The following is an 11,783-nucleotide window of genomic DNA, read 5'->3' as shown; positions in this document are numbered from 1 at the left end:
TAAGGGACAGAACGGCCAGACGTTTCATTCTCATCTCTTTATTGTGGATGTTCCAGAGATTTCTCATGTATCAATGTCCTGTAGTCTAATGACTTGCCCATATGGCTCTGTACTGGTCACTAATGGCTTATGTTTGCTGCTTCAGCATTCCTCTCTGTTACGTGGGTTGCCATTGGCATTGAACTCAGTGCGCTGACTCAATAGGCCACACATACAAAGCAATGCTCAGTGTACTTAATAGGCTGTGTATGTACTGCACATCTAATTAGAAATAAATGCCATATAAACCTCACTCATCAAAAACAGGACACTTCCCCTTTAAGAGCAGGAAACAGAGGTGACTTCCACCTGGGGATGTGACAGTTGGTTCAGTCCGTTGGTTGTCACTTTGGTGAGAGGTAAGTGCATTTTCCCTCTGAGAGATTTTCTTGCCAAATAACCCTTATTTTAGGTAAATAATAGGGTGATGCCCCCAAACTTGTGGGTGTTGTGCCTCTTGCTGATTTTAGTGAATTTGGAGATTATTCCCCCTAAAATTGGCTTGGGAGGAGCCTTTAATCTTAGTGCTGGTTGGGAAACACAGCATTTGGCAGTTATACAGGACTGTCAGCAAATATTCATATAATCTACTGAAGGGAACATTTTGGGACCCCTGTACCTCACCATAAGCTGCTTAATTTGTGTTCCCAGTACTGACAGGCTCCTTAGAGATTTGCCCCTCTGCCCCCTGGTATCTGCCCCCAGCCCTGCTCTTATGTACCAACATTGTAGCTAAATACATGTTCCCTTTATCCAAGTCTGGAACTAGGGGTGGGAAGCAGAGGCACGTGCCATGGGGACAGTAGGGGGTGATAGTAAATGACTGGGGGACATACAGCAGGTCCCATAGAAGAGAGATGACTTTACCCATAGGGATTTGACAGTTGGTTTTGTCCGTTGGTTGGCTCTGCGTTGTGTATATTCTCTCCAAGACTTTTTTTTTGCCAAATATCCCTTATATTAGTGAAAAAGGGGATAGTTGGTGCCCCCCAGTCTGTAAATAGGGGTGGGAAGCAGAGGCACGTGCCATGGGGACAGTAGGGGGTGATAGTAAATGAGTGGGAGGGACATACAGCAGGTCCCATAGAACAGAGATGACTTTACCCATAGGGATTTGACAGTTGGTTTTGTCCGTTGGTTGGCTCTGCGTTGTGTATATTCCTTCTGAGACTTTTTTTTTACCAAATAACCCTTCTTTTATTGGGAAAAAAGGAGAAATATTTGGGCTACACCCCCTTGACTAGCGGATGTTCCTCTTGTCACTGATTTTAATGAATTTGGAGATTTTCCCCTAAAATGGGCTTGGGAGGAGCCTTTAATCTTAGTGCTGGTTGGGAGACACAGACCAGGATTTGGCAGTTATACAGGACTGTCAGCAAATATTCACATTTATTAATGAAGGGAACATTTGGGGACCCCTGTACCTCACCATAAGCTGCTTAATTTGTGTTCCCAGTACTGACAGACTCCTTAGAGATTTGCCCCTCTGCCCCCTGGTATCTGCCCCCAGCCCTGCTCTTATGTACCAACATTGTAGCTAAATACATGTTCCCTTTATCCAAATCTGGAACTAGGGGTGGGAAGCAGAGGCACGTGCCATGGGGACAGTAGGGGGTGATAGTAAATGAGTGGGGGACATACAGCAGGGCCCATAGAAGAGAGATGACTTTACCCCTAGGTTTTGACAGTTGGTTTTGTCCGTTGGTTGGCTCTGTGTTAAGTGTATATTGCCTCTAATATTGCCTGTATATTGCCAAATAACCCTTATTTTAATGGAAAAAGAGGGGAAATATTTGGCTTACACCCCCTAACTAGCAGATGTTCCTTTTGTCACTGATTTAAAAAAAATGGATGGTTGCTAAGGGCAGAGAGCCTAGCAACCAGATATAAAATGTTTTAAAAAAAAAAAAGTCCAATTGAAACAGTGGATTTGGTACATTCCTGGCTACTAAACAGCGGATGAAAATCTAACAAACCAATGAGTCTGTCCTTCAGTTGGGGACAAGAAGGATCATTGTTTGATTTTTGGCAACCAATGTATTAATACTAATTTGAACTAGACCATTTAATACTACTTGCTATGGTGTTTCTTGTACCCTTGTACCTCTATAACTGGGCCGTTCTTACTAACGTGGAGTAAATTGCACCAGTGTACTATGTCCTTGCTTTATCGGTGCCAATGCTCATTTCTTATTGGCCGCTATGATCAGACTTACAGTTTTGTACAATCTGATGCTGAATGCATTATCCGTGTATTAATTGTTATTCTCTCTCTCTCTCTATACAGACATCGGGCTACAGCGCGTTTCCTGCGATCTTTGCGATTTTTTCTGCAAGTTCTGCAAGTTTGCTGCTCATCTCCATCAGAGCATTTTTTGGCTTCCCCCTAGTTTGATATAATCCATCCTTATCAGAACTAGTTTTTTGGGATAGCCAAGGTCTCCTCAGGGAGACCCCTTGGGGTACCCGGCCTTGTGCCGGTCCCATTTTTTTTCATCCAGAAGCAACAACATCTTCGACTTCTGCGTTTTTTTGAAAGGTAACCTTGAAAAAATCCAATTGATACTTGTATTATATCTGTTAGAGCAACTCTGCCCTAAGTTCACATGAGACTTTGTATTAACCCCAGTGTTTTCCCACTCTGCACCCAATACACTATGGCTCCTGTAAAGGTAAATGCAGATCAATGAAGTGTAAAGAATGCTCTGTGAGGGTAAAGGTTCACCTTTAAAGGATAAGTAAACCTTGAAAATAAGTGAATATAAAATTGATGAGGGGGCTATTTTAAGCACTTTTATAATTTGCATTCATTATTTATTTTCTTTTTATTCCAAGATATTAAGGGATACATGTACTATGAATATGAATGAATTTTGTTATAACAGCGCCACCTGCTGGTCATTTTCCCACCAGTCTGACCAGCAAGTAGTCAAGGAAGTTGTCAGGAGAAAGAAAGAGGCTGATGTTCTTCTACTTAGGAAAGATGTGAGAAAGGCTTATAATTATAAACATCAGCCTCTTTCTTTCTCCTGACAACTTCCTTGACTACTTGCTGGTCAGACTGGTGGGAAACTGACCAGCAGGTGGCGATGTTGTAACAAAATTCATTCATATTCACAGCACATGTATCCCTTAAAAGAATCAAATTCAACACAATCACCAGCATTATAATGTGCCATTTAACATTGAGGGTAACAATGTGCCGGAAAATAAAGATAAGGAAATATCTGTCTCTTAATCTCGTACTTTATTTCACCTGATAACACTTAAACTACACAATAACGACTGTCACATTCATATTAAAGTCTTTGAAACGTGAAACTATTGCGGTGCCGAATATATTGCTGATTTGTACCATTTTTCTTCCTTTAGACGACTGAAACATCATGGACCGCTCCCTAGAGATGGAGGTAATGTATCTGTTTCTTTTGTACTTCCAAAAAAGAGAAAAAACATTCCCTCATCTAAACTGGAAGTTCTGGTGGGAGCTGCCATACCATGATACAGGCGGCATTTACACCCAGGGCCGCATCAGGGGGGAGAGAGTTGTAGGGGGCCCGAGGGTAAGGGGGGAGCTGCCGACTTCGGGAAGGCAGGGCGGGAGCATAGGGGGAGGTCTCTTCTGTCCATTACTTTCTCCTATTGGTCACAGAGTTTAAGTCTGAGTTGAGCGGCTGGATTGGATAGCTGAGGTTTGAACTTCCCCTCCAGCTCATCCAATCACCATGCAGCTTTACCGGGACTTGAAATTCTGTGACCTATAAGGGAAGAAAATGCTGCTCCCCTCCTCCCTTCTGCAGTTGGCCGCTCACTTACAGCAGGTGGACCACACTAATGAATTAAGTGCAACATGGCAGGGCCCCCTAAAGATAACCCTTTGTGGTACCTGTTGTGTGGTGGGGCCCTGGTCACCAATTTTCTTTCAAACTTCTGGAGGGGCAAGTTTTTTTTACATGGATGTTTAAGGGGGGCCCTGGCCACCAATTCTCTTATAACGTGGGGGGGCCCTGGCAACCAATTTTTTTTTCCCATGTGGGGTCCGAGCCACCAATATTTTTTAATGGGGGGCCCTGACCACAAATGTTTTTTATGGGGGGCCCTGACCACCAATAGTTTTGTATTTTTTATTAACATGTTGGAACCCTAGCCACCAATGTGGGGGGTGGACCTGTGGGGTGGGGAGGGCGGACCTGTAGGTGGGGCTTGTGGTGGGCTAAGCCCAGGGGGCCGAGGAAATTTTGTTGTATGGGGCCCTGCGATTTCTGATGACGGCCCTGTTTACACCCATTCTAAATTGTATTTCTCTTTTTTTTCTTACAGTCGGTTTTGTTGACCTGGAAGAACTTCAGGGAGGAGGAGGAGACAGACATCGAGAGTCTCCTCTATTTTTATGGTAAATATTATATGAATCATCCATTCCTTTATTCAATGGGCTTCTCAGTAGGCTGCTAGGGTTTCAAAGGCTGTAGCACTGGTTTATTATTATTATTATTAATAATAACATGTATTTATATAGCGCCATATTTTGCAGTGCTGTAAAGTAAATGTGTTTATACAACTAAGTCACATTAATTACATACATAGAACATATGTAGTTACATACATCACAACCAATACCGGTACAAAAGGTAAGGAAGGCTCTGTGCAAAAAGAGCTTACAATCTAAAGGGAAGGGAATAAGACACAAGGCGTGGGAGTGGGCAAGATCAGATATAAGCGGGTGAGAGATGTAGTACTGTATGTGGTATTGCATTTGGTAGTTAAGCAGAGGGAGGGGAGGCTTCTCTAAATAAGTGTATTTTAAGAGATCTCTTGAAGGCAGAAAGGTTGGGAGAAAATGTCAGAGAGAGAATTGTATGTGAATGTCCTTCCCTCCTTTAGCTCAGTGTTTCATGGAAATGTTTTTTCCCTTGCAGAACATCACTACAGGAGAGAGTTCGGGAAGATCGACGACTTGTAAGTAAAACAGAAATCTGCTTATTTTTGGGAATTGTTGGCCATTGCCCCGGGGGTGTGTGTAGGAGAGATAAGGGGGCAAAATGGGATCCCTCATTGGCCTCAGAATTTGGTGTCAATTGACCTGTCCTGTATTGTTTGGCCCCTGAGACACTATCTCTTGGGGGTCTGAATAAAGTACAAGGTGTGCCAGGGGCCAGACACATGCACCCAATCACCCATTCTCTAATTGCAGCATCACATAGTAAATAAACCCCCCGCTTCAAGATTGGATGGACTTTGGCCATCGGCTCCACACAAGGGCCCTATTTATAAATATTCATCGTAAGCAATTTAGAATATTTATAGCTGACTTTTCCTCCTTCAACTATCTCTAAAAAAGATTATTTTGCCGGAAATTGTTCTTTTATTAGTGCCTTTTTATTTTCACTGTTTTTGGATCATTTTGGGCTCTATATAGGTTAACCAGGGCCCAGACATAGTAGAAATGCAATGCAGCAGTAGATAAAACCTTGTATTAATGCTCAATGGCAATTCTTTTTCAGAGCCAACTTCCTGATCCGATATGCAGCCACCCACCAGTACCTGACTAGGGCGAACCTGGTGTATTACATCTACGTGGTCATGAATCTGGTAAGGAATCCAAAATAGGGAATAAATGATATGTTATTATTATTATTATAGAAATCAGGCCCGGACTGGCAATCTATGGGTTCTGGCAAATGCCAGAGGGGCTGCTTTAAGGTCCCATAGAAAGTCAGTATTTAGTGGGCTGGTGGGGGCTGTTTGGGCCTCTATGTGGGCTGATTGGGCTTCTGTGTACCTGAAATGCCAGGACCTTTTTTAATTCTCATTCCAGACATGATAGAAATATTGTATCCCCAGGCCTTTTGTTTCTCATGGACTGTTGCGCCCCTGGTCTGATTCAGTCCATTAACTATTTGTAATTTATTTTGAATCAGTGTGGCATTAGATTGCCAGCTCTTGGCTTATACAATGTAGTCAGCTATTGCACCTCCAGCCAATAAACTAATTATAGAGGAGAATATATATGTTTTATGTCCCAAACTGAGAAGAAAACTAAAATGTTATCCCCATATCTGTAAAAACATTGCCCTGTGGCCTTCATGTACATGCGGGTGAAGCACTAATATTTATTGTAAATTCCTATTGTTGCCAGTATTTGGTTCGTATGCCCTTTAAACCAGGAACTGACAGTAACCCATATAATCATATATCTAATTATTATTATTATTATAATTATTTACATATCACTGATGTGTGGCCTATAGTGACACTGCAGGTGAATGGGAACTGCACAGCACATATTTCTGCTTCTCATCTACCTGATAATATTGCTTAATCCATTTCTCCCTCACTCTGACACTTTTTTTTATGTTACAGGAACAACTGGATAAGATTGTGGCTGATTTCCAGCTGCCGGAATCACCTGTAAGTGGCATTATTAGTCTTATTATTAGTGACTGGGTGTCTTAGTAACAGTAGTAACAGTATTATTGACTGGATCTCTTCTAAACTCACCCACCTAAGTCCCATTTTCAGCAGCAACAAAGCAAAAGCAAAAACTGTTGCAATGCAGTGTGGGTTATGCACAGAGGCCCCTCATAGGAACCCTAATAACATGGGTACAATGCAGTGTTTGTATAACATTGAGTCTCTTCTCCCACAGCTCAGAGACATCAAAATGGATCCAGAGGAGGTTGCTGAAGCCTTGAAAGTAAGTGTCCGGATCACTGTCTCTGTACCTCATCCTTCCTCCAATACAGAGTATAAATGTCTTATTTACCCTTTGCTCCTCTCCTTGTGTCTTCCCCGACAGGCTTTAAGATCAATATCGGAGGGCATGGAGAGAAAACTCCTCGAGAAGGAGAAGGAGCTGGAAGAAGCTGCCATGTATGTATTTTACATTTAATATTCTATTCCAGTTTATGATGCATAAGAACAGTATATATATAAGAAAAAATGGATGTAGCCAGTCAGAGCACTGATTTCAGCGTTACACAGTTTCATATTGGACTGCAGGTGCCACCACAATCTCCCAGAATTCCTCAGCTGCAGCCTACAATTAGACATCTAATTTAATCTAATCAGGATTAAACAGAAAAAGTCACTTGTACAACCAGTTGAAGTGTGGCTTTGCAATAGTTTGAATTGTGAGTTAGGAACCATTCAGTCCAGGCAAAGAAATAGGTTCTATATAATGATCTTAACACAGCAAGAAGGCAGAAAAAATTTATATTGGAAAACCTGGTCTTTTTATCCCAGTTTCCACAAAAATATGAGCTGATCTATCAGTTTACCCTTAGCTACCCATATAATATACTAAATCTGCCCCATCAACACATCAAATATCATCAGGGAATATATTATTACTTCAGTAATGATATTTGTAGTCTCAACACTTTGGAAACAAATTACACTGACTAATTGTTCTCCATTATATCCCCTTTAGGACCAGTCAACAGGAAAAAGTGGAGGAAGATCACCTGCAGGAAAAGGAGAACCATCGGGAGGAGCAAGAAGAGGTGGAACACCATGAAGAGGAACAAGAGGAGCAAAAGAAAGATCAAGATGAAGATGTTCCTGCTGAAAAGAAAGAGGATATGGAAGAACTGGAGAAGGAGGTTCCTCCAGAACAGCAAGAGGAGGAGATGGAACAAGAGGAGCAAAAAAAGGAGCAAGACGAAGATGGTCCTGCTGAAAAGAAAGAGGATATGGAAGAACTGGAGAAGGAGGTTCCTACAGAACAGCAAGAGGAGGAGATGGAACTGGAGGAACAAGAGGAGCAAAAGAAGGAACAAGATAAAGATATTCCTGCTGAAAAGAAAGAGGATATGGAAGAACTGGAGAAGGAGGTTCCTCCAGAACAGCAAAAGGAGGAGATGGAACTGGAGGGACAAGAGCAGCAAAAGCAGGAACAAGAGGAAGATGTTCCTGCTGAACAGCAAGAAGAGGCAGAAGAACAGAAGAAAGTGGTTCCTCTTGAACAGCAAGAAGACATGGAAGAACTGGAGAAAGAAGAGGTGATAGAAGTGGAGGAAGAAGAGGAACAAAAGCAGGAACAAGAAGAAGATGTTCCTGCTGAACACCAAGAAAAGGGGGAAGAACTGGAGATAGATATTCCTGCCGAAATTAAAGAAGAGGTGATAGAACTGGAGGAACAAGAGGAGCAAAAGAAGGAACAAGATGAAGATATTCCTGCTGAAAAGAAAGAGGATATGGAAGAACTGGAGAAGGAGGTTCCTCCAGAACAGCAAAAGGAGGAGATGGAACTGGAGGGACAAGAGCAGCAAAAGCAGGAACAAGAGGAAGATGTTCCTGCTGAACAGCAAGAAGAGGCAGAAGAACAGAAGAAAGTGGTTCCTCTTGAACAGCAAGAAGACATGGAAGAACTGGAGAAAGAAGAGGTGATAGAAGTGGAGGAAGAAGAGGAACAAAAGCAGGAACAAGAAGAAGATGTTCCTGCTGAACACCAAGAAAAGGGGGAAGAACTGGAGATAGATATTCCTGCCGAAATTAAAGAAGAGGTGATAGAACTGGAGGAACAAGAGCAGAAAAAGCATGATCTAGAAGAAGTTCCTGCTGAGCAAAAACAGCAGCAGCCAACCCGGAGAAGAAGGGTTGCAATCAGGCTCCAGAGGATCTGGGTAATATATCTAATTACTGGCTTTCTACTTTCATATTCTAATACACCATGTTGGCTCTCGTGTACTTTATAGCCTTCCAGTCGTTCAGGCTGTCTACCCAAATGATTGGAGAAATTGAAAGGTTGCCATAGCTGCCTTGTATGTTCTCTGTCTTTTTTTGCCTGTGGCCTGATCAGTCAGAGAATTTCCCCTATTGGCCAGGGTATGGCTGTCTATAGGTTGTACTGGGTTACTGACTCTGAGCAGAGATCTGGCCAAGTCTCCAGATACCGCTGTTGATTCTCTATAGACCAATTAGGGGGAGGTTTGGTAACTCTCATAGGGCTGTTGTAGCTCTTCCCTTCTTTGGAAACATCTTTGCCACTAGAAACTAGACTCACACCAGCTGATCAATATAAGAATAAAAGGTGCCATTCCAGAGAGCTGACATGCTAATAATTATTTATCTGTAATTAATTCTTCTTTAACAATTTACAAGATTTTTCTTTTCTTTGCAGCGTTCCACCAAGAAGTTCTTCCGAGGGATAAACTGTCGTCGCCCCACTCCTGCGCCGTAAATACTTTGCACCCACACTGGACCCCACACAAGCATTCACACATACACTTACACACGCACCCTCCCTTCCACACACACATATTAAATGAATCATTCAGTATTAAAATAAACATTAGGTAAATAGATAGGATGTGCAAAATAAAAAAATCTTTTGAATATAGTGAGTTAGCTAAAAATGTTATGTATAAAGGCTGGTGTGACTGGATGTCTAACATAACAGCCAGAAAACTACTTCCTGCTTTGCAGCTCTCTTGGTTTCCACTGATTGGTTACCAGCCACTAACCAATCAGTGACTTGAAGGGGCTACATGGGCTGCAAATCAGGAAGTTGTGTTCTGGCTATTCTGTTAGACATTCAGTCACTCCAGCCTTTATATGTTACATTTTTGGCTAACTTACAATATTAGAAACATTTTTTATTTTAAACATCCTATCTATTTACCCAGTTTTTCTTCTTTTACAGTGAACTAAACACAGACACATTAAAGGAACTGATCTGTATTAAAATAAACATTAGGTAAATAGATAGGTTGGGCAAAATAAAAAATCTTTTGAATATAGTGAGTTAGCCAAAAATGTAATGTATAAAGGCTGGAGTGACTGGATGTCTAACATAAGAGCCAGAACACTACTTCCTGCTTTGCAGCTCTCTTGGTTTCCACTGATTGGTTACCAGCCAATAACCAATCAGTGACTTGAAGGGGGCCACATGGGCTGCAAATCAGGAAGTTGTGTTCTGGCTATTATGTTAGACATCCAGTCACTCCAGCCTTTATACATTACATTTTTGGCAAACTTACTATATTAGAAACATTTTTTATTTTGCACAGACTATCTATTTAGCCAGTGTTTATTTTTATACTGAATGATTCCTTTAATATGATTCCTGTGTTCAGTTTAATGTAAATAGAAAAACTGGGTAAATAGACTGTAAAAATAAAATAATGTTTCTAATATAGTGAGTTAGCCAAAAATATAATGTTTGAAGGCTGGTGTAAATGGATGTGTAACATAATAGCCAGAACACTACTTCCTGTTTTGCAGCTCTCTTGGTTTCCACTGATTGGTTACCAGCCACTAACCAATCAGTGACTTGAAGGGGGCCACAGGAAGTAATATTCTGGCTATTATGTTATACATCCAGTCACTCCAGCCTTTATACATTACATTTTTTGGCTAACTCACTATATTAGAAACATTTTTTATTGTGCACAATCTATTTGCACAGTGTTTATTTTTACACTGAACTGTTCCTTTAAGCCATGATCCAGGGAGTAATACCGATTGCCATTTGGAGTCAGGAAGGAATTTTTCCCTAGGGTTTTTGCCTTCCTCTGGATCATTAGCTGTTATGAATGCCCAACCCAAATTGACTTTAAAATGAATAAATCCTGTTCCCACCAACAGGTTTGCCCATAAATATGTCTCTGTGTTTTTATTGAATCTCTATGGTGAATCTTGAGGGGAGGTAAGAGGCTCCAGTGCCTCATTCTGATAAAGGTAACTGACCAATTGTGTCATTTAATACTGTGGGGGGACTGCTCAAATGGGCAGGTGTGGGGCAGAGTGGGAAAGAGGTTTTGTTAAAGCTTTGTATGGTTTTATATCTGTGCAGGGGGTTGTTAGAATGGTTTCTGCTCTGGGAATTCATTGGTTAATATGTAAGTGATGGGCTGAAATACACAGGGTTAATATCTGTGCAGGGGGTTGTTAGAATGGTTTCTGCTCTGGGAATTCATTGGTTAATATGTAAGTGATGGGCTGAAATACAGAAGGAGCAATAGACACAGATATGAGGAGACCCTACTTACTATATTATACTACAATATCACTTTATTCCACAGTACATCATGTAACAGTATTATATGGGTGCTGGGTGGGTTACAAGCAACATATACAATGGTTTCTCCAAAAATGCCCCAGGTGTATCTCAGTCACATTGGATTTAGCACAGTCAGTGGTGCAGCAGTTTGTGTAAGTGGAAAGGACCAAATTTCCCCTTAAAAGGGGTGTCACTGCCTCTTAAAGTGCCTCACTGAGCCGACAGCGAATCACAGGACCCAATAAACTAGTCTGACACCCCCCCGCCACAATACATCCCAGCACCCACACACTGTACCCCCATATACTTAAGTGGTAAAGTGCCCCCTATGTAATAGCACCGCCATCTCAATGTACCAATAGTTTTTGGCTGTGCCCCTATGAACACAAGTGGGAAGTACCAATCGTTTTTGGCTGTGCCCCTTGTATGTGCCGCACAAATACCCCCCTGCAGTTGGTCAGGTTTTGTCAGGACAAAAGGTTGAACTCAATGAATGTGGGTTTTTTCCAACCAAAGCTGCTGTGATTCATACAAATCATTTTACAGAAATGCAGGGGGGGACTCTATAGAGGGAGATGAGCCTGCAACTGTTGGGGTGCCCAGGAATTATATGGGGCCGATTGGGACTTTTGGGGATCCAACAATCTGATTGGGGGGCCCAATAACTAGTGTTTTCACTGCTGAAAAATTCATGTAGGAGATTCTCATATAATTCAGTACAAAGATCCCAATATAAACATAT

The 11,783-nt window shown here is 41.7% G+C and overlaps 1 protein-coding gene across 2 annotated transcripts; it reads left to right on the top strand.

Moving 5' to 3' along the window:
• Positions 1-259: 259 nt before the first annotated feature.
• LOC121401367 (golgin subfamily A member 6-like protein 22) lies at positions 260-9,306 on the top strand. 2 transcript variants are annotated; one of them, XM_041585893.1, is made up of 11 exons: positions 260-398; positions 2,327-2,578; positions 3,412-3,449; positions 4,360-4,432; positions 4,956-4,995; positions 5,541-5,628; positions 6,400-6,447; positions 6,686-6,733; positions 6,836-6,909; positions 7,469-8,663; positions 9,161-9,306. In XM_041585893.1, exons 3-11 carry the CDS (start codon positions 3,426-3,428, stop codon positions 9,218-9,220), a joined length of 1,650 nt encoding a protein of 549 aa, XP_041441827.1. In that variant the 5' UTR covers positions 260-398; positions 2,327-2,578; positions 3,412-3,425; the 3' UTR covers positions 9,221-9,306. The 2 variants fall into 2 exon arrangements, with proteins under 2 accessions (XP_041441827.1, XP_041441829.1); XM_041585895.1 differs by lacking the exons at positions 260-398; positions 2,327-2,578 and having other exon boundaries at positions 3,202-3,449.
• Positions 9,307-11,783: the final 2,477 nt, after the last annotated feature.

This window comes from Xenopus laevis, chromosome 3L (assembly GCF_017654675.1).
Source record: "Xenopus laevis strain J_2021 chromosome 3L, Xenopus_laevis_v10.1, whole genome shotgun sequence".
Lineage (NCBI taxonomy): Eukaryota > Metazoa > Chordata > Amphibia > Anura > Pipidae > Xenopus > Xenopus laevis.
This window is presented reverse-complemented; position numbering and strand designations above follow the sequence as displayed.